The sequence below is a fragment of the Lytechinus variegatus genome, chromosome 1 (genome assembly GCF_018143015.1).
Source record: "Lytechinus variegatus isolate NC3 chromosome 1, Lvar_3.0, whole genome shotgun sequence".
NCBI classification, from domain to species: domain Eukaryota; kingdom Metazoa; phylum Echinodermata; class Echinoidea; order Temnopleuroida; family Toxopneustidae; genus Lytechinus; species Lytechinus variegatus.
This window is the reverse complement of record NC_054740.1, coordinates 20,907,278-20,931,240: the sequence shown is the minus strand read 5'-3', so window position 1 is coordinate 20,931,240 and position 23,963 is coordinate 20,907,278. Positions and strand designations below refer to the sequence as shown.

Sequence of the window (23,963 nt, the reverse complement as noted above, 5' to 3'; positions counted from 1 at the left end):
CTTTCAAACAGAGGGTCGTGGGTTCGAATGCTAGCCATGGCGTGTTTTCCTTCAGCAAGAAATTTATCCACACTGTGCTGCACTCGACCCAGGTGAGGTAAATGGGTACCCGGCAGGATTAACTCCTTGAATGCACCAAGCGCCTTTAGCAGCTGGAGCTACAGCCGGGGTAATATATAGTGCGCCACTGAATAGGCAACTAGATAGATCGGTGCCTCATAAATGCTATATATTATTATTATATATTATTATAATTATCATTTTTGAAATTTTTTTTGTAGGCTGATGCTGCCCTTGATATGGAGAGAAGACAGTTTCACAAAGACTCACTCTGCTATGTCTTCAGAATGCAACAAGTTCAAGAAAAGAAAAAGTTTGAGTTTGTAGAAACGGTAAGTTCTCATCCTTTGAGAAGCTATATCAGAGGTTTTTTCCTTGTAAACCATCCTTTCAGTGATTTTTCACTGACTAATTTGTTTTGAACCAATCAGAAGAAAGAATTTCAGTAGCCTTTAACAGTAATCAGGGAATATTTGTTTTCATGAAATGCTCCCCTGTTTCTCATGCACTTTGATCTGCATACCAATCTCTACTCTCACATTCATTCTCATGTGATCTACTTTATGTTCCTGGTTCATTCTTTCATTTTCATTTTAGGCATTCAGTGATTATTGCTTCAATTAAACTCGGCAATGTGTGCACAAATTGAAATCTAATATTTGCTTGCTTTGGTAAAGTAGTTGAGTATATTGATACCTAAGTACAAACACTCATTTAATACAATTTAACTACCTACTCAAAGGGATGAATAAACATTTTCTAAAGCAAAAAGTAAAAAAAAAAATGCTTTCGGTGGAATTAGAGATAACCTGAAAGTTTTGATCAAATAAAAGTCATTAACTATCAAAAAAATAAAAAGAATAAATAAATGAAAGAGTGACAAATACGAGTAATTGAGGTAAAGTGTAGATATGGTATCTAGGATCATCCAACAGGCAGAGCATGTGTGTTAGTCAGGGTAGCAACCCATGGAGAGCTTTGCCTAATGGAAGAATTATTAATGGTATCGTGTTATGCAACTCATGAATTTCCTATTATAAATATCTTGACATGTGAATGACTGCTTTTTAGTCACTGTAGCTCAAGCAAAGTTTGTCTGTAATACAACAGAACCCGGATAGGTGATTTTGATTTTGATTCCTGGACAAATTATCAAACTACCTCTAATTTGTAAACTGAAATATTTCCAAATATCCTGATATTTATCAACTTCCTGGTTTAATTCCTCATGCAGTTGAGTTATTACCACAAGATGATATATATGTTCATTTGCAATAGCATTGAAATATATATAGTCAGCTGACAATAGGCAATATGAAATTGAGCTGTACCATTCAAATGGCAAAACTTGCCCTCAAACTATAGAGCAAAGTATTTTACAAAATAGCAGAGATTTGCCCTACTCTTTCATATTTTTTTTATTGTATGAGAATATTTTCATATTACATACAATCAATCACAAACAGGAGTTGAGTCCATGGCTTCTCTACTTGCTGCCCTTAAGGTGTAAAATATTGTGTTCATGGATAGGAATGGTTTGAATAGAAATTCATTTTATTTCCTTTTCAAATGGATATGATAAACATAGTTATGAAGTAAGTTTGATTAGCCTGAGTAATGTACAACATTATTTTCAGGAGCGAAAGAGTTACAATGTCTCTGTTAGGATACATATTTTACTTGCACTTTCTTTTTATCCTTAATGCTAGCAATCATAAATTAGAAAGAGGAAATGTCCTGAAAATGGTACCACCATTTCTGGAACAGTGCATGTATGTTGTGCTATTCATAAAAGCCATTTAACTTTAAACATTACACACTTTAAATTGGCAATGCAAGAAAAACAACAAAATCATTACTTAGAATTACAAATTGGCTCTTATGATAAATTTTGACTGATGGTTATATCCATATTTTTTTCAAAATTATGATATTTCATAGAAAATTAAATAAATTTGCCATTTTGAGGATCTTACGTTATAAAAGGTGCATACATGTACCTCTATGTGTTAAGATGGTGTACTGTTGTTTGTACCAGCACAAGTTAGTAATTCATACCCTATGAGTTACAAAGGCTTTGAAATATAAGACCCTATCTTCAGCTTTCTTCAGTCAGAATGGTGCCAGGCTGCCAGCTGGCGTCATTTCTGTTCCTAGTCAAACCGACTCATTTATGAGTCACTTTGACTAGGAATGAAACCATTTTTAGCTTGTGCTGCTTCATTCCGACCCTGATTAAAAGTATCAGGAATCTTTTGAGATAACCAATACCATAGGACAATACTTTTCAATTCAATTCAGCATTTATTTCCAATTCATTAAAAATACAAGTTGATATCGTGATCATGTGCAAACTAAGAGACAATGAAAATTAAAACATATCATTGAAATATGAATAAATACAGACGAAAGTGATAAAGTATTATTGCCAAATCATTGAAACGATATAAAAATAAGACGAAAGATAAATGAATGGGAAACAGGAGTGTACTAAAAAGCCAGGAGAAGGCTTGTTAACTTGATACTAATGAGTTACAATAGGTCAAGATATTTGAAAATAATTAAAGATGAAAAGATTGGGTAATAAACTGAATAATGAACAGATGACAAACAGTATGAGATAACAGATATCCTTTCAGATTGCTGTATGTCTACAGGGTCTTGTGCTACAATAGTCACTCTGGCCACACCTACTCCAAACTGAACAATGCTTCCAATAATATCAGAAGTATTAATGTGACTAGAGCATTGAAACTCAATATTGAAATCTAGTATTGCATAGTATAACATCTCTTAAGACCTGGGGCCCGTTCCAGAAAGAGTTGCGTTTAAACGCTGAAAATCAAGTTGCGCATGATTTTTGGAGTTGCGATCGATTGCAACTCTTTCTGCAACGGGCCCCAGGAGAACTTTCTATGAAAGGACTTATTAGAAGTTTTGTCTGACAAGTCCTGTTTCATCTGACAGATACCATAGGAACTTTGCTTCTCGGCCAATCAAAATCAAGGAAAGTTGTCAGATCTGATAACATGTCAGACGAAAATGTTGGTGAAACCGTCCACTAATAATTCTTTTCTTTTCTTCTACAGTTATTAGGATTCATGTACAGCTGGCTCACATTCTACCATCAAGGTTAGTTGGAATTACAACAGACAAATCCTTTTATCAAATTACCCCTGAACTACTAGATTGTTTCATTTTCCTAATTAGGATATATGTATCCTTGTACTTCTTAAACTTTCTATTTGCGTGATACCCGGATATTCATTTTCTGTAGGCAATTGATATTAAAGTACTTGTTGAAGATACAAACATGATTACTACCACCAAGCCTATCTAACTGGTGTTTGATAAAGCTATTCATTAGTCACATACTTTTTGCACATAACGCAGGACTGGAACAAAGTCAGCTACAGAAGTATATATCACTGAGCACAAGAGTAGGTCAAATGTTGTGCATAAAGTCATGCGTAACTATTAACATCTTTATGAAATGTCCCAAGACTTTTCCATCAAGTAATTCTGTATCATACTTCTGTACCATTTCCAAATGAAATTCTTGTATAGTAAGACTTACAAGTATGAGAGTAGTGGTTATAGATTCTCATCCATGTTTGGGAAGAGAATAAAAACCAGAAACTGAATGATGAGATATTATTGTTAGAGATGATCATAAATCACTTTAGACTGTCTGCACTCTGCAATGCTCTCAGGATTCTTTTGTATAATTATTAATTAGTTTTGACGATTGAAGAGTCATGGGGATTCCCCTACTTTGCATGTGGTATATCATTCTTTAAAAAGAATCTTTTTACTTTAAAAGAAACAACATAAAAAGGGTTGTCTCATGTTCCTCAATGAATTTGTATACAAATATGAAAAAAATATTGTAAGAACTTTGATACTTGTGAAACAGGCAAGGGTAAAATCTATCTTTCTAGCCATCTTGATTAAAGATCAAAGTGACTTTGGAAACTATTAGAGATTACAAGAAATGAATGCTTTATCATCAACATGTGAAAGCGTATGTGGGGTAGTTAAGAATTTATGATTTTCTTATGAGGAATCGAAGAAATAAGACAAAAAATAGAAATGAACCGATTTAGAGATGATGGACCAGTGCCTTGTGCATAAAAGTTACAAATGTGGTAACTACCATTGTAACTTGTCAGCCAAACATTAAGTATTTCATGGAAGTTGCAACTGGATGACAAACATACCTTAATGATTAATAGTACTTTTGCAACAGACCCAAGTAGCCTTGTGAAGATGATTAAAATGAAAGGAGATACTTCTGAAGTGAAAATAACATTAAATAAAAACAAGATATGAAAAGAAGGGCAGGTAGAGAGAGAGAGAATGATAAAGTAGTGGTAGAATAGTGAAGCATATCCTTACTTCCCTGCAGAAAATTGCTCCCATGTTGACATGACGATGGTTGACCTTTGACATGGAAATAAATGAAAGTTGATATCAATCGATGTTTATACATGGTTTCATATTTACATCTAGGTCATGAAGTATCAAGAGAGTTCAAACCGTACATGACAGAACTTCAACTGAAATTACAAAATGTGAGTAAGACAATGTCTAATCTTGTTATTTCTACCAAAGCTCCTGTAGCTGGTATACATCTACAGTTTTGTTTTGTCTTCCTCTGTGAGGTCCCTGGATGATATTGAATCCTTGTTTTAGTTTCAACATTGCTACTGGATTTCCTCCAAAAGTAGGAGATAAATTGTTCAAATATATTTTCTTTCGTTTTATACAGTTGATGGAATTTAAGTAGTTCAATTGTGTCATTTTGGAGTTGTTACTGCTCTTAAGGCAGATATTATTTCCCATAATTCTTTAATGACTGGCTTTGTTCCTATGAATTTGCATATAATTATATACAGTTGTTGGAAATGTATCCAAAGATAAAATATTTCATTTACACCCTATTTGATGTACCCTGGAAAAGTGTGTTTTGATAGTGTACCAGGAATTGAAGTGGCCCTGATTCATATCTCAAAAATCACATCTAAACTTCCCCCCATCCTCCTATAAAAAGATCTTATACATGCAATATCTTCCTTAAAATACTGATGAGTTCATCATTTGTTTAGCAAACAAAAACTTTGATGGAATATGGCTACATGTATGACCTCTGCCTAAGCTCCTTACACAGCATAGAGGCATGCCGTACTGGGACACAGCTGATACAACCAATGAATGCAAACATATTTTTTCAATTTGATACATGAGGAATGCGGCTTGATATTTACAAAGTCAAGTTCACGTGGCCACCTGGGTATACATTAGCAAACATTGCCAAGCTATACATCATGATTATAAGAGAGGAAAGGAAATACAAGGTGTCTCAAGAAATGAGTGGTGTATAAACATGGAAAAGCAGAAATTCATTTCCAAACATGCATTCTCATGAAAAGAAGCAACAAGGTAAATACTTGAATAAATATTTGGAATTTAATCAAAAATTGTTCTGAGCATTTGCAAAGGAAATTTTACAAGACCATCGGGCATTCATTTAAATGAAACCTGGGGGAGTTGGGAGTTAGATGAAACATTGCAAAACTATCATGTATGTAAGTATAGGGTGTCTCAGGAAATACTTTAGCATATTGAACAATGTGAATATTTGCTTTAGAACTTTGGAACTCAAATATATTATCTGTGACTCAGTGGCTTTGCCATAAAATGCATTTCCTTACCATTTTATCATCTTAACCATTTATTTTATCAAATTTCCATGTTCAGATTCGAGCAGGTTTTGATGCAACGAAAGAAGAAGCTGAGAATCTAATGCACAAGATGATGGAAGTGAGTTCATACATTTTTCCCTATCCAGGTCCTTGTCTCATAGAGAATTGTGATTGATCAGGGTCGGTTTCATAAAAATCAAATGTACAATAACAGTTAAAAGCTACTGAAATCCTTCAATCTGATTGGCTGATAGTGAATTTGTTATAGAAATTGTGCATTTGTTTCTACAACAAGTCTTTATGAAACTGGACCCTGATCAATGACAACTATGGAAAGCCATCTATGCCAATAATTAGAATGTGTAGATCTAGGCCCTGTCTTACAAAGAGTAGCAATTGATCCAAACATTCTCAACTGTATTGAAATCCATCCATACCATAATTTTTTCTACAGAAAATTTGTCAAATCTCCTTAGTAAATAATGAGAATCAAACTGAATCTTCAAGATAATGATGAATGTATGAATATAGGTCATATCTAGAAATTTTTTTGAACAAACTTGCATTTTAGCTGCTGACGTTTTTGGACATCCATAGTTGTGATAGATCAGATCAATGGCAACTTTTTGTAAGACGGGGCCCAGTTCAAACTATCTTCTAAAAGTGATGTATTCATCATTGTCTTGACAAATCATTGTGCTCCTCTTTTTTTCTGCAAAGGGACATTATTTTATATATGAAGAAATATGACATTGATGGTTTCCATAGTTACAACTTCTTGTGAGATTAATTGATCAAATATGTCTTTCATCTCCACTGCTAACTTGTAGTGATTCTACTTTTTGCAGATCTATTGATTGCTTTAATTTGCACCACTTTTTGTTAACAGACCAGAAAAACAGAGTAAAAAAGATGGATTTCAACCCTTTTTCCCAAGATGGAGTGCTGTGGTCAGTTTTTATAATTCATATTGTCATGTCGCAAATATAAACTATGAATTTTATTTTGTTCTAATATCTTAAAGCTGATCCATGCAAAGATATTTTTTTCAAGGATGTAAGGCAGTTTAGAAACTTTTTGTCTGTCTTTTATTTTCAGAAACCACATGAAAACAGGAAGAACAAATCAACACAAGAAGGCTATCTATTTCTCTATGAAAAACGTGAGTTGTATTAATATTAACAAATCTTTTCATTCTCCATTACATTCTGTTACACATTGTCAAAGATCCTTCCTGAAAGGCCTTTGCATGCTTATGAATGTCATGCTTGAATAATAGGATTGAATTTCCTAATGCTAAGTCACAATTGACTGTGGGCATTGTATGAATTACTTTATATCAATTGGTAAATTTTTTTGATTGTTTGATATATTGCAATTTGACTCGATTAGCAGCTCAGAGCTAATACATACCTCTTTTCAAAAATGATTCTAAGATCAAAGAAGAAAAATTGTGTGTCATAGTTTTAATGTAAATTAGGAGGCATTGTAGCACTTTTAAGCAAATGAAATGAAATTAAGTTTTTGAAAAGGAAGCTATAACTATCCTCTGTCAATCTGTCAGTATAGATATAGACATTTTCCTTTAATGAAATATGTTTAAATGTTTGTTTTTGTTTTCAGGAGCACTGGGTTCCAGTTGGATTAAACAGTACTGTCACTACCATAAGGATTCTAAGAAACTTGTCATGCAACAATATGTACAGACCCTACCAAAAGTTGTAAGTTTATTCTCTACAATATCTCTACAATATCTGAAAGGGTTTGGGGCATATTACAAGAAAAGAAGGCATATAACATGGGATACTCACAATAATACCAATAATGATAGTCCACTTTTCTATAGTGCTTGATATACAGCAAAAATGTTTCCAAGCACTTTAAAGATATATTATTGCCCTGGTAATCAGATTCTGGCTTGTCTGTAGCCCGCCCTCAATGTATGCAGTTATTTCTAGAAAGGGATCGTCTAAAAGGCTTTACCGGTATATAATCTCTTGACAAGTCAATTGGCTAAATGTTAGTTCTGGTATAATCACATAAAGAATTCTCAGGAAAACAAAGAATTCTCAGAGAAATTTGATATAAATGAAACTTATCATCATCTAGATATATGAAAAAAATGATAATAATGAAAATTGATCTTTTTTCATATTGACTGGCCTCTCATTAGTAATGTGTATTGTATCTTAGCCCTGTGTAAAATCAATGATAGTGCAGCATTATTCGGATTCATCTCAGTACTTTGATTTGTTTTAAAAGACAGATGTTGCTGATTATTTAACTCTTCATTAAAATTTTATCGATTAGTTAAAGTTGACTTCTTTCAGAGATCTAAGATATTCTGTTGTACTCCGAGTTGGTTTTTGGTACCTGGTTGATTTCCTCCAAAATAGGATTAAAACTGGAGTCCATCAGAACTATATGCATCAATTAGTACCCTGATATTTTGATGGATGATTGCTATTGTAATGAAAATTTTGTGTGATTTTTTTTATTTCATTAACAGACCTCAGAGGAAACCGTAACAGTTCTAACATGCACAAGGTATGATCCAACAAATTATGCACAGTTGTTATTGTCTCTTCTTGTCTGATATAGGGACTGTTTTTTGGTTGATTAGCCCTTTATAACAAGTGTCTCAAATCATTTCAATGAATCGTAGTATCCTCTAATGCTCCTTATGCCAAGCAGCAAGTTGATAGCTTGTCTAGGGTGTTTGCTTACATTTTATTATATATATATTTAATCATGTTAGTTTAAGTTTATAAATAAATTGAATTTATATTTGAAATATATCTATTGTAAGAAATACTGTGATTCTATAAATTTATTACTAGTCAGCAATGTCTAGTAAAAATTAATTTTGCACTTTTAATTGTTAACTGCTAGGAAATAATAATAAAAAAGTATGTCAATATTTGGCTAGCTACATTCACAAATTCCTATCCATTTGTGGATACTAAAGTTCAGATCAAATGTGTTTTTTAGTAAATCATATATTTGTATTTGCTGAAAAATATTTGAGTATAAAATGGCAATTTTTTGTTTGGTTTTAATTTCTTATTTGCAGAAGAATGTCAGAGTCGATAGAAAAACGGTTCTGCTTTGACATCACAATCATGGAGAAGTAAGTTTGATTAATGGAGTGATTAAAATGGAAAGTGAAAGGTGTAAACAGTAGAGATCCTAATGAAGGGGGAGCTCAACTACAATGATTCAAATACTGCTAAATTATTCTATGACTGTGATATGAGTCAAGTATCTTGATTATTTTGGATGTACACAAATTCATCATGTAGTTTAAGGATTGGTACCTTAATGATGATTTCATTATTTCATATTTATTATTTGCAAATGAAAAATGTATATCATAATACAAGTTCAGGAAAAGGTGTGAAGGTTCGTTTGAAAATAGAAAGTCAATTCTTCTTGTTAAGGGTGAAACGTGATAGAGCTTGAGTTAAATCTATATGATGCAGACATTGATAATCACTATTGACATCTTATGGTATAGAGAACCTGAGTGGCTAAACTAAAACTCTCTGATTTCATAAGTTGTAATCAAAGTTAATGGAACCATCTCCTATGTCACAAGATGATGATGATGATGGTGATGGTGATGACAGTGGTGATGATGATGATGATGATGGTGGTGATGGTAATGGTGATGATGGTGATGATGATGATGGTGATGATGATGATGGTGATGATGATGATGACGACGATCCTTTGTTCAGTGTCATGTATCAAAATATTACACATGATGAGATGACCATCCTGTATTTAACTTAAATAATGAGTTGGACTTGATTTTTTTTTGTATTTCAGACCCAACGTATTAACCTTCCAAGCTATCACAGAGGAAGAAAGATCACAATGGATGCGTGCAATGGGTGGAAAAGAACCGGTGAGTAGAAAGAACATAAGGGCAGCACTACAGGGTTGGGGGTGGGTGGGGGGGGGGGACAGAAGTGTATCAAAAATAAATATGTTGGTGGTGTTACTTCATATTACATGATGGCACTTTTAGGGCACATCCCCCCATCAAATTACCCTGGTGCTTTTCCTGAAGTCCACAAATGCATGTTATGGGAAGTAACAATTCTCAATAAGATTTGGGTAGTTATATATAGGTTTAGTCATCATTTAAATTGTGCCTTAATAGATCTTTGTTTAGTCTGGACACATAGAACTTTGAACTGTATGAAACTCTCCAATAATATTTTTTAGAAAGATTTTGTTGCTGGGTTTACCTTTTTGGTGTTCATGTTTTTTGGAATAGAAAAAAATAAGACATAATCACAAAAAGTGTGTGTCAAATGAAATAATATCCCAAGGGCACAGAAGTCCTGAGATAGTAGAATTTAAATGGGCAAAGAAATAGACTGACTTCTTAATAAGAATGCTATTCAATTTTGATTTTTTTTCTGTATGTCTTTCTCTCATTTATAGGTGTACTTAAATCCATCACAAATTTCCAATTCAGATGAAAGTAAGTATATGGGTTATGTTTTGTAATAAAGATTATAATTTTTTACAAATATTATGCAGTTAAAAAAAATTTAACTTCAAATCAGTATGTATTTCTTATTTTTGAAAAATTGTAGAGTTTGCTGGACAAATTAAAGTGACAAATTTAGTTCACTTGTGTTGATATTGAATAGCTTGTTTTGGTAGCGATACGGAATAGAATGATTCAATTATTTGTTAAGTTTAGCAGTGTGAAATCTTTGAATATTTGCATCTTGTATTTACTTGATCAGTCAACTTTGTAATGAAATTTTTGTTTTATTCTTGTTTTCAGATCTTCTCAATGACATTGGTTTTCACTTTATCAGGAAATGCATAGAAGCTATTGAGAGTAGAGGTAATATTTATTCTCTTATTCTTCTTAACTCATGCTCCATTTCCTTCTCTCATTTGTTCTTAAAAAGTTTTATCAACCGCTTCAACGTTTGAAAAGTGTATATTTGTTTTTGTCAAAGATTATAGAAAAGTTTGCCACTAGAATGATTCTTTACCACATTGAACTCTGCCTATAGGCTCAGAATGCAATCTGTCATAATATCAGAAACTTTGTGGGATTTTTGTTGTAATGGTTTGATCACAAGGTGAGTTCAAATTGAGAATCTGCATTTTCCAATTTCATCATGGTAATTTTCATATTTTCAAATAGATTGTGAATTCATTGTGGTGAAACTATTCTTTCAATTTCATTTTGTATGACATTATAGAAAGTTTGAGAGGACTAATCCATGACACAGAATCTTCTGATTTGGGATTCAGTCTCTCTGTCCATGGATAAAGAAAGATGACGAGAGAGAATTGTTGTGAAATCGAAATCTCTCTTTTCTGATAACTGTGGTAGAAGACTGAATGGAGGTTTTTTGTCTCACCTGCGAAGCAAAGTGAGACTATAGGCGCCGCTTTTCCGACGGCGGCGGCGGCGTCAACATCAAATCTTAACCTGAGGTTAAGTTTTTGAAATGACGTCATAACTTAGAAAGTATATGGACCTAGTTAATAAAACTTGGCCATAAGGTTAATCAAGTATTACTGAACATCCTATTAGAGTTTCATGTCACATGACCAAGGTCAAAGGTCAATTAGGGTCAATGAACTTAGACCATGTTGGAGAAATCAACATCGAAATCTTAACCTGAGGTTAAGTTTTTGAAATGTCATCATAACTTAGAAAATATATGGACCTAGTTCATGAAACTTGGACATAAGGTTAATCAAGTATCACTGAACATCCTGCATGAGTTTCACGTCACATGACCAAGGTCAAAGGTCATTTAGGGTCAATGAACTTTGGCCGAATTGGGGATATCTGTTGAATTCCCATCATAACTTTGAAAGTTTATGGATCTGATTCATGAAACTTGGACATAATAGTAATCAAGCATCACTGAACATTTTGTGCAAGTTTCAGGTCTCATGATTAAGGTCAAAGGTCATTTAGGGTCAATGCACTTTGGCCGAATCGGGGGTATCTGTTGAATTACCATCATAACTTTGAAAGTTTATTGGTCTAGTTCATTAAACTTGGACATTAGAGTAATTAAGTATCACTGAACGTCCTGTGCGCGTTTCAGGTCACATGACCAAGGTCAAAGGTCAATGAACTTTGGCCGAATTGGGTGTATCTGTTGAATTACCATCATAACTTTGAAAGTTTATGGATCTGATTCATGAAACTTGTACATAAGAGTAATCAAGTATCACTGAACATCCTGTGCGAGTTTCAGGTCACATGATCAAGGTCAAAGGTCATGTAAGGTCAATGAACTTTGGCCATGTTGGGTTTTTTTGTTGAAAAACCATCATATCTCTGTAAGTTTATTGGTCTAGTTCATAAAAAGTGGACATAAGAGTAACCATGTATCACTGAGCATCTTGTACGAGTTAGAGTAGTATTCAAAGTCAGCACTGCTGCTATATTGAACCGCGTGATGCAGGTGAGACGGCCAGAGGCATTCCACTTGTTTTTTATATATATTTCTTGTATTAGGTCTTGATGATCAAGGTTTGTACAGAGTAGTTGGAGTCAACAGCAAAGTTCAAAGGTTAACCTCACTCTGTTTAGGTAAGTCAATCTTCACATTCTGATTTGCCTATTTTGCCCATAATACAGTGTTACATAGTTGAAATTGATTTTGTTTACACATTGACAAAATAATTTCATCCAAGAAATAGTTGATACGAATGGTAATTCTGCTTCATTGACCATTTGCTTGCATTTCTATCCAGTTCTAATGACATGTGGTGTACATGCATTCATATTGCATCACAGGATGTATATAACTATGTTTTAGTTGTGTTGTAGATCAAAATATAGCGATATAAATTGGTATTATTTTGTTTAAAAAGGGGAAATGAAATTTAAAAATATGGTGAAAATGTTTTGTTAAACTGAATTCGACTCTCTAAAAAATAATGTAATGATGTCTTTAAAAAAATTGTAATTCTTTATTAAACTTTGTAAAAATGAATGTAATTATTCATTTTGGTAGACTTTTTAGAAATCTTTTTATAAATGAATATAATACCGGTAATGTATTTTGATCGATTGTAATATTTGTTTTACAGATAAGAGGAAACCTCAGAATGTCAATCTATCTGATTCTGGTGAATGGGAAATCAAAACAATCACAAGCGCTCTCAAGAACTACTTCAGGTCAAATAAATATCTACTATATTCTTGTATAGTATATATTGTACAGTATATATGTGTAATGTTTTCATTGTGGTACGACTATAGATATTGACACTGGTTTACAAATTCTACAATGTTTATATTAGTCACAAATAAATTCTACAATACAAATTATTCCTCCTTTGAAAGTCTTATCCTAAAATATATATTGTCTAGAATGGCTTTTGCTCTGGAGAATGGATATTATTGACCATTTGAATTTGAGCAAATCCCTAATATTGTAAAGCAATGACAATGAACCATTGTAATGTTTTTTGTTTGTTGTGAAAGCAGGTATTATAGATATGAATCCGTATGTAATATTGATTGATTTATAATTTGTAATTATTATACAAATAATGCATGCAGCCGAGTGCGGTAGTGGAAATGCAGAGCATGCGAGGTTTCTTTAGGTAGATGCCGCACTGTGCACAAGCCGCTGGCGGCGAGTGCCCAGTGTGCACCATCTGAAGAAACCGAGCTTTCTCTGCATTTAATTTTACGCATGGCAGAGCAAGTGCATTATTTGTTTTATAAAATAGCAACACAGAAACAAAATTTTTTAAAAGTTACAGTACAGTTTTGTTGGACTTCTCCCGGGACTTCTTTCGCATTGATTTGCTTGAGCGTGCAATGTCAATTTTCGTTGCGCACCTTTTGCACTGCTGTGCAGTGCACAAAAAAGTTTGATGTCGTGTGACGCATATTGGCCAGTCGCTATGCTTGAAATAATACACCTATTTTATAAAAGTTTTTTTTTTTTTCACAATCAATAGGAATCTACCAGAGCCTCTCATGACACACAAGTGTCATGATGAACTAATGTTAGCAGCAAGTAAGTACATCATCAACCTGAGCCGTACAATAATCATGTTGATAACATGCAATTAATTGACTGATATAGGTTTCTGTATCATTTTAGGGAAGTTCTGATGAACTGGATAGTGTGATTTTAAAACCAGATGGAAATGATAATGATGATTTTTATATATATACCTTTTTTCATGTTGCAGAGTTATAGGTATGATATCAGAGGGCCATTTCATAAAGCTCTTTGTATTAAAGTTAAGAGCGACTTTAAAAACGACTGGTGAACCTCTCCCAAGCTCTACATAATAGTCAATAAACTTTAATGGTGAATATCATTTACCACAAGAAAGGGATCACCAGTCATTCTTAAAGTCGCACTTAATACAAACAGCTTTATGAAAAACCAACCAGGGGCAATAATTGTAACAGCAGGAAATGTTTGATTTTTCAGTGAAAAGTTCTACTTTGATAATCTGATATATATATATTTTCATTTCATTTCACAAATAAGATCTTTTACTTTTTAAAATTTCATATTCATTAAACTTTCTTTGGTATTATTCATTGTTTTTCTTTTGTTATATTCTCATTCCTTACTGTGTTTTTTCTTCAATTTTCTCTTTAATATTAAATATTTTCCTTCTTTCCTTTCCTTCATCAGAGCAAGAATCCAAGACACTGAGAGTAAATGATATCCATGCCATCATACACACACTTCCAGAACCAAACTTTGAGATGCTTGATCTAGTAATAGGTCATTTAAACAGGTCAGACTTCCCCATTTCTCAGATTCCGAGTATCCTTTCTATTTAATTTTTAATTAAATAAATTACTTCTCCACATGTAGGCCTTCTTTAGCTTAGGCACTAATCATCTGAGGTGTCCAGGGGTGGTATTCTGAGATCCATTTTATCTCAGATAAAATAAAATATTTTATCTCCGTTAAAATCAGTGAGATAAAATAACCTTAAAATCTCTCCGAATTGGTATTCTGAGAACCATTTTATCTTCATTTTATCTCTGTAAGACACACCTATTTTTTAATCAATATCCAATTAGAAACGCGCTTTTATAGCTCTCTCATATAACTCAACCAATTAAAATCTATTCCGCCAGGAGGTGTGGTAAAGGAGCCAGATTGCGTCAATTTATTGATTTCTAATACGCTTGCGCATCTTTACGGAGATTTCTTTTTAACAAAAAGGACAATACTCTCATCTTTTTTCGAAGTCTATATCGCATCTTTTCAAACATCTTTTCAAAGACAATATTAGTAAAGAAAAGTCTTATGAAATACTCTATGATTGTACAGGAACAACGTTAAGGTGTTATTCTCAATAAGTATATAATTTTTCTTCATTTTCATGTCACCATTTGGGGTTAATTCACCTAGAAATACTGGTGAAATCAACGTCGCAGAGATAAAATAGCCTCTACCCTCTTTTAAGTTTATTTTATTTTCTTCTTCAAAGTAATGGGCGCAAGCACATCATCTGCGTTGCAATGGCCAGATACGCGATGGGTATGTGTACGCAGGCATTGTTCTGTTGCGTATCATTTGTAGAAACGCAAGATAAAATCTAAAATTTTATCTGAGAGATAAAATCTCATCTCAGAATACCAATTTCATTTTAAGAGATAAAATAAAATATTTTAAAGATAAAATGACCTCAGAATACCACCCCAGGCATTTTATGGGATTGTGAATTTGTTGTTGCTGTCTGGTACTTTTTATAATGCAAAAGAGAACTTTGATTTAAACTCTACATGAGGCAACAAAGCATGGGGTTATGTATTATTAATATGTATCGTGGTTCCAATTTGACAATGACAGTGAGTTTATCGATGATTTATGCCCTCACATAACTTACGTAGGTAAGGTATCAATAGTTGTTTGTATGATGAATTACACATGACTGACTGATCAGAATTCTGTTAGTCACTTAATCCTCTATAGGTTTACAGTACTCTGCATATCTTTCTTGAGCATGTGTTTTTTCCTGGACAGGACTACCAAAACTTTCTAATTCTCCTAAAGATGAAAGAACATACTTGCCAACACATAGAGTCTTTGTAGTCTTATCTAGGACCAATTGTATTGGTGTACTACATTTCGATGCATTCACCATGGAAACCATTTATATCTGTTTGTCTTTGACAGAGTGGCAAGTAACAGTGAAAAGAACCTGATGACGGTTGCAAACCTTGGGGTGTGTTTCGGACCAACCTTAATGAGACCCGAAGAAGAGACGATGAAAGCAATCATGGATATCAAGTTCTCTAACATCATCATTGAGATACTCATATCAAACTATCACAAGGTTCCATTCTTATATCCATTATTTCTATTCTTTCATGGGGGGGCTCTATTTTCTACTTTTCTTGCATTCCACATTAAATTTGTAATTAGCCCATTACCATTTTGAGAGAAAATTTATACATGGGGCAACATTTTACTCCTGCTCATGCATTTTGTATTGATTTTTTTCAGTGGACCAATAAGCCATTGAAAAGGGCTATTTTTATATGTGGTTAAGGGCCCCTAGCCACTTTTTATAGCTAGCCTCAGTGTGAGTTTCTCCTAATTTTATTTCCATAACCCATTGAGAAAATGCATTATTGTATTCCTATCTCATGAGATAATGAAATCAATTGTTCTATTAAACTGGATGAACATCTGTTTGGGAGTTTGCAACATTGGTACTCGGGGTTTCGGAATCAATTTTCTGTTAAATTCAATATTTCATAAAGATTAACTAAGTAGCTGATTGTTAAATCATATGTAAAGATAACCATTTCAAACTCCCTTAAAATGATTACTATGGGTAACTTCTCCCAGTTTGAATCTTTTGGGACCACTGTTTACCGTAGAAGAGGTCCATAATGCATGTTTTGCATAATCTAATCTAAAAAGTTGCCTAGACTTGGGCAAATATTTGACTTTTGGAAGGACAAATTGTGGACGTTTACCTGTATATTTCTGTAAGTATTTTGAGGAATATATTGACTTGTTAATCTTTTTTTAATCCCAAATTCTATGACAGATCTTCAAGACTACACCAGATGGTTTACCTCCAGCTCTATCAACCAGGACACCTACGACCAACTTCCCCAATTCAGCCTCTTCCTCTATCTCCTCATCATCGAGTGCATCCTCATCATCCAGGGCGTCACCGATGCATGCCAAATCAGCCACGCCCAACTCCACCCCTAAAGACGGGAGACAGGTGCATGCCATGGATAGTAGCAGTAGCACGGTATCAAGGGAACCATCGCCAAGGAGACCAGGTGAAACCTTAAAGAACAAGTGGAATGATAGATTTAGGAGGACAGACCATGCCAATCGGGCCAATAATAATGCAACGCACCTGCACAATGGGGGCGTGACACAGACCCTCCCACGTACCCCACCTTTCAGGACGACGGGTAATAGCATGTTCTATACCAGACCTATGAATTCCCCTCCACCGGTTTCACCGAAGCCCAAGTCACCCCCACCGGTGACGCTCCGATCTAGGACTCCTCAACCACAGTCACCTACCCCTAGTAATGATGCTTTCCCACGTAGTGTCACCCCCAGCCCGAGCTCTACCGCACCTAGTCTCACAGACACTTATCACAGTGATATTCCTGTTTACAGTCAAGTTGTGACGTATCGCTCTCACAAAGACCCTAATGCCAACCAACCCAAAGAGACACCAATGCATGGAACATCAATGAAGAGTCCTCCACCTGAGCAGCACAGTCTGGAAGGCAACCGACCGGGGGAATCATCCATGTTGATGGAATCGGGACGAGTGGCAGCGCTCAGACGGCGCTTCCTGCTCACACCTCACACAGACAAGCCAGGTTTGCGAAGCGAAGCGGTGGATATCCCCCGACCCACTTCCTCTGTCGCCTCACTTGCCCGCTTCTTCCAGAAAAAACCTAACCAGGGTCGCAAGCCCTCCAGACCGGTGTCCGTGAACACTAACATTGGTGTTGCTACTACTAAACACCATGGTGGTGATGATGGTGGTAGACCAGTTGATGTGGATGGTAGTAGTGGTAGTGGTGGTGGTGGTGGTAGTAATAGTGGTGGTTGTATTGATGTACCCTGTGGTAAAGCTGGTGTGATCCTCCGCAAGCCTCGTAGGAGGAGCCTTCCTTCTTGGGTTATGCAAGGCAAGCCAGGTACATGTCATGAATACAATACAATATTTCTTCATGAGAGTTCATTCTATTTCATGCTGCATCAGTGTCTTTTAATCATTCAGACAAAGTCTAAAGGTTTCTGGTTTTCTACAATCAGAACAATTCTTTCAATGAACCATTCTTTTTTTACATTAAATCTAAGTTCATCTGACTGTCTTTTGTGGAGTAATGAGCAAAATTTTCAAAATTTCATAATTACATTTTCAAACTTCAACAAAATAATATGTGCATTGCTCTGTTCGCTCTCTTTGTTCCAAATGTTAATGCCTTCATTACAAAGTTTCTAATTGCTGCAGAACCACTGCAAAATTATATGGCGCATGTGCCCTTTTCTATAATTTCACAAATCATTTCGCACCAAGTTTGTTAAAACGGGACAAGAAATAACAAAAGATAGAATTAAAGCCTTTCATTTGTGAATTCTTATTAACAAAATGAAAACATTTTGTAAAATGATAAATTGTTATAACACAATTGATCATTATTCTTAAACATATGAAGGAAAATAATATTTTCATGGGGGGGAGGGGGACCTCAAGAAACAAATTTCATCGAAGAGCCCAGTTGGAATATGTTCAACAGTACCAGAAAAATGCTTTCAATCAAATAATTCATTAAACCATCCCTTGCCAAATTTTCATATCTAAAAACTCTCTTTTGATGAGTAAAATCCAAATGATGCAGTATTAAATCATCGCTCTCATGCTGGGTATTGTTTGGATTTATTGATATGCATGCTGCCTGGGTATATGTTGTGATGAATGCCTGCATGTGGTATTGTATGTTATCCCCTCTTTATAATGTGATAGTCCCAGGTATAGGCTTAGCTGTAATTGTAGGCTAGTAATTATTAGTAATTTAGAAGGAACATAAAGGTTTACTTTTGTTTTCAGATTTTTAAATCGACATTGATTACTTAACATTACTTAATATTACTTAATTGAATAAAGTTTTTAGGATTTCATTCATTTACATTTCTGATTTAATTTTCATCTTTTTTCATCTTCCCCTGCTTTATTCAGTTTAAAATTATGCCATAATTTTAGCATTTTGATTCTTCTTAATTTGTTTATTTGATCCAATCTATTGAATTCATTAATAATCTTTGTCCTAAAAAATTGACAAAATGCTGGAAAGTTCACTCGTGATGTAAAAGGCTTTATTACCATAGAAAAAAGAGAGAAATTAACATATCACCAATATACAAAAGTAGTAGTTTTTTATATGGATTTATTTGGATTTTTAAAAAAAGCAAATGCAGTTCTTCAAAGTCACATGATAAAACATTTGATCTGTAGGTTTTTCACTTCAAACAAATGGGTTTAATTATCTGGAATAACATTAAGTGTGCATTCAAAAGTTTGCAAAATACTTCGTGAGAAATTGATATGAGGGTGGATAGAAGACCTTTTTTGTTGATGTTGATATGATTTGCTGTGTGTTTCTGTTTTATTTTGCAATTATGATTTATCTCTCTCTCTTTTAGTTTTAGCTTCTCTTTGATTCTGTGACTTTTTTTCAGATTTATCTGTTTTCTGTTATCTATATCTAAGTGTTGCATCCTTGTTTCTGTATTCCAATGCTAAATGCTTGATCTTTGTTCGTTTACCCCCCTCCTCTGCTTTCCTCTACCAAGGGCCACTTTTCATAAAGAACTTGATTATAGTAACCCTACCATTATACTAACTACCATTGTGGAAAGCCTTGACAGCTACAAGTATTCCTTAGTAGTTACAATAATGTGGACGTTAACTTCAATCATAAGTTCTGTGTGAAAACTGCCCCTTAGCCCTGTAATATAAAACTTGGTGATTAATTGTGGGGTTGACTTATACAAGTGATCATATACATTAATCAATACAATTGATCTAATAAATCAGCCTTACGATCGATTGCTAAGCTGAATGTTGCGGGGCCCTTATGTGTTTGTTACCTCCTGCATGTCTGTTTGTGTGCTCCTCTGCTCTGTCATACCAGAAAACTTGCTGTGCGTCTGTTGTTCGTATTATAGTTTTAGCCACCAGAGTTCCTATACTACCACTAAGCTACCACCACTACCACCACCACCATCATCATCATCTTAGCAACAGTTGTCTACCATTCATCATAGTAACATTTCTGCTTATATATCCATCTCTTCTCCTTCATCAATTTTTTTTTGCCTAAATATGTTATTTTTTCTTACACTGCTTGAAATCATCAAGAATCCCAAACGAGTTGTTTCTATAATTTAGACTGTCCTCTTCAACAAAGACTGGGATGTAATGATGTATAGTTAGTAAATAAATTCAGGTCAGATAGTAATCCAGATAGATGTTTGAGGTTAAGGCATCAGACACAGAATGTGATATGTGAATGATATATCACATTTAAGAACTGATATTCTTTTTTTTAAAAGTTTCTCAAATATTGTATTCACATATACAATATTACAGTTGAAGAGAGAAAAAGATGGATATATTGGTATAACTAGTGTTGCGGGTGAAAAGCTAATTCAGGAAGGGGCTAAGGCATTGGGTGAAGCTAATCCATTGCTAAGGGTCGCGAGAGGATTATACTAATCTCATAGTCATCATTAATCCAGATCTATTCTTCCACCAAGCTTCACAAACTTGGCTTTGTCATTATGTGTTTCCCCCAGTCGGTACGCCATGCCAGTCTGATGCCTACAATAGTCATTGACTCAAAACCTGAATTCTATATTCCATCTGCAAGCAATGGTCTTTGTTAATCCTGAATCAGCTATACCCTTTATCTTATAAGATTAAGAAATGGAATTTTTATTTCTTTCTTTGCAGGCGTGGGCCTAGCCGTGTAAGATACAAAATATTTGAAGGGCCGACTAATGTGCACAAATAATATGGCCCCTGGTGGGAGTTTCATACAACTGCTTGTAAAGTTACCTGTGACTTTACGCACGATTGGAACATGTTCTTATGTGCTTAGTCAGCTACATTGGGATCTATCATGTAGCACAAGAAGGGGTTACCAGTCGTGTGTAAAGTCATTTGTAACTAACCAACGGCTTTATGAAACATCAACTTTAAATGGTGTTGTATCCAACTTGGCTGGATATGCCAGTGCCTTGTTCTTTAAAAAAATAGCATGCATAAAAACGTTACATAGAAGTGTTTAATCCAGAATTATTTGGTAGGTTTCTAGAGGAAAATAAAGATATGAATGAGATGGAATATTGTGTTCAGGTATAGAATTTGGATTATAGTCATTCCTACATTGTCAAAGCACAGAATTAACCCAATGGGTTAGATGCATTATAGTGTAGTTCATTGGTCATTTCTACTGATCTGTAGAGGGGTGATCAGAATACATGAATCAGTGTAGTAGGATGCCCTTGACCTTGTAGGAATGGTTTGCTCAGTGGAGTGTTTCATGAAGCAAAGAATCTTGTGATTTTTCACTGACAGCTGTTATAAGCTACTGAAATCCTTGCATCTGATTGGCCCAGAAGGAATTAGTCAGTGAACATTGTTAGTTGTTTCATGAAATGCTCCCCAACAAGTGAGTGACTCCAACATTGTGAAGCCATGCATTCCCTGTCCAGTGTAGCTTAGAATAGTTTTGTCAGTGTCCTATCTAACTCTCTCCAATCCACACCCTATCACACTAGTTGCACCAGACCATAGCCCATGTATTGAGAGAGTAGTGACATCATATGTCAAAGGTCAATTCATGGAGTCTTGGGTGATGTTCTCCCCAACAAGTGAGTGACTCTAGCATTGTAACGCCATGCACTCCCTGTCCAGTCTAGCTTAGAATAGTATTGTCAGTGTTCTAATTCTGTCCAATCCACACCCTGTCACACTAGTTGCACCAGACCATAGCCCATGTATTGAGAGAGTTGTGACAGGTGCATTATGTCAAAGGTCAATTCATTGAGTCTTGGATGATGTTCCATGAAGTTGTTCATAAGTTATGAAGGACTGGATGCACGACTGATGACCTGTTGTGCTAAATGAAATACCCCAATATTACCTGTTTTCACATCATTATAATAATGATAATAATATAGGGTATTTATCTTGTGCATAATTCCACCTTGTTATGTGCTCAAAGCACTCCTATGTTACATTGTGGAGGTGAATTTCCTATAAACTCTAATGAAATTTTTACTGATTATAAGGTTTTCGTTCAGATGCTTCTTACAAGAATTTATATTTTAGAAAGAACAGATTTCTACCTTTGCTGATAGAAACACAACTAATTGAGAATCTGATTTAGCAGAAGGGGTCATCAGTCATGACCAGGGTCGATGGCGCAGAGGATTATCCTTTGTTCATGTGGGGGGGGTTATTGTTTCACTCCCCCCCCCATACAAGATACTCCTCTGCACTTACGCCCATGGCCATGTATAAAGCCATGCATAACTTATGATTAGCTTTTACCATCCTGAAATGATTTCCAAAGACTTATAGAATGGAAGCCTAAAGCTCTGATAGTAACCTTAAACATGTGTGTGTGTATGTATGTATGTCACAACTTTCTCTGTTTGCTATGGTTCAGATGACCATGCTTACTACCAATCTTGTTAAGAGGATGGCATTTATCTTATAATGAGCCTCTTTGATGATTTTCCTTGAAAAAAAATAGAATTTTCTTGAAGACTCATGGGGCCCTGAACTTCTCAGATGTATAATTAAAAAGATATTTTTGGAGATTGTTTTAGTGCCCCTGGTAAATCCTGCATCTGCCTTACAATGTAGATTTACTATGTGGATTATAGATGACAAGCTTAATACAAAAAGAGTTTTATGTTGATTGGGGAAATTTGAATTCTCATGTTTTGGACAGATTTGTAATTGAAGTTTGACAGAGAAAGATTGGGTTTGGCTTCATTTCACTTCAATCGTACAGTAAATTATATTCGAGAATAGGCAGTTTTACAAAAAATAAAAATGATAAAAAGTACTCTCGGTCTAGTTTTAGCATCCATTATGTAGGCACTTTTTATTGAGTTACTTTGGAAAAAAGTAATTTAAGAAACCTTTATTGTGACCAATTTATTTAGAAAAACAAATTAATATTCAGGTTGTACTTCTATTCAGGAACATTAATATTTGTATCTGCTTGCTCACTTTCCTCTAATGTTAAGTCTAGATATTCCTTTATCTAGGTCTTAATGTATAATTTATTTCATTCCCAAATTACTTTTACCGAAATGTTTCTTTATTATTTACTTTTGATTGGGACTTCCATTAAAAATAGGAATAATTGTTGATTTGGTATATATTAGGACCAGTTTTAGAATGAGAAGGTGCATGAGCCTACATCATTTCCCTGGACCGTCCTTCATATTCCATGAGCTCCCTTGATATTATAGCTTTGACCTTTGACCACGATTAAAAACCCTGACCAAACATCATAGCACACACAAATTGCAGCAAATATATATATCCTGTTTATAAGAGAATGCTATTTCTTCTTTATAAATTATGAATAACTGAAAAGAATTATTAAATGGGAGCAACGAAAGCTCATGTTCTTTTGACTGTTTTAGTGCTAGGTTTTCACTTATATTATCAATGATTGGAGAATAACTAACAATTAAATGTGCAGATTTCTTCTAAAACGTTGGTTCAGTTAGCAATTAATTGTAATTATGCACTTACTAAATGAATGCATAACAATGTTCAGAGCTGTGTCTCCACTATTATTGTGCAGGGTGAGGAAGACTGCTGACAAATCATTTCTAAATGAATGGGAAACGATTCTTATGGGATAAAGGAAATGAAATGTTTTAGGCATGAAAATAAGATCATATAAACAATTCATTGGCTATCCCACTACCACTTCCCTTCATTCTCATATATATTTTTACCTTTTTTTATGAGGAAAGAAGTGCATATTGTAGTCAATTGCTTTAGATTAAGGTTAAATGTACGCTAGGTTATTTTACTGATATCTGTTTTAAGGTACAAGATAGCCTTGATTAAGTAAGGATTAAAGCATTTTTCTAAGAGATTAAAAAGCACCCA

General features: G+C 34.4%; 1 protein-coding gene across 18 annotated transcripts in view; it reads left to right on the top strand.

Annotated features, from left to right (window-relative positions):
* The window catches only part of LOC121408832 (rho GTPase-activating protein 26-like), an 89,370-nt gene that overhangs the window by 43,024 nt on the left and 22,383 nt on the right, over positions 1-23,963 (top strand). For 13 of the 18 annotated variants that reach the window (XM_041600590.1, XM_041600581.1, XM_041600566.1 and 10 more), the window contains exons 6-22: positions 282-392; positions 3,150-3,192; positions 4,573-4,634; positions 5,821-5,883; positions 6,864-6,927; positions 7,389-7,486; positions 8,275-8,312; positions 8,839-8,895; positions 9,597-9,675; positions 10,221-10,260; positions 10,573-10,635; positions 12,283-12,357; positions 12,861-12,948; positions 13,743-13,801; positions 14,438-14,543; positions 15,938-16,097; positions 16,821-17,625. In XM_041600590.1, coding sequence (XP_041456524.1) covers positions 282-392; positions 3,150-3,192; positions 4,573-4,634; positions 5,821-5,883; positions 6,864-6,927; positions 7,389-7,486; positions 8,275-8,312; positions 8,839-8,895; positions 9,597-9,675; positions 10,221-10,260; positions 10,573-10,635; positions 12,283-12,357; positions 12,861-12,948; positions 13,743-13,801; positions 14,438-14,543; positions 15,938-16,097; positions 16,821-17,625 — 2,011 coding nt within the window. The remainder of the gene's footprint in view (positions 1-281; positions 393-3,149; positions 3,193-4,572; positions 4,635-5,820; positions 5,884-6,863; positions 6,928-7,388; positions 7,487-8,274; positions 8,313-8,838; positions 8,896-9,596; positions 9,676-10,220; positions 10,261-10,572; positions 10,636-12,282; positions 12,358-12,860; positions 12,949-13,742; positions 13,802-14,437; positions 14,544-15,937; positions 16,098-16,820; positions 17,626-23,963) is intronic. The other 5 variants (XM_041600634.1, XM_041600625.1, XM_041600616.1 and 2 more) reach the window with 2 other exon arrangements.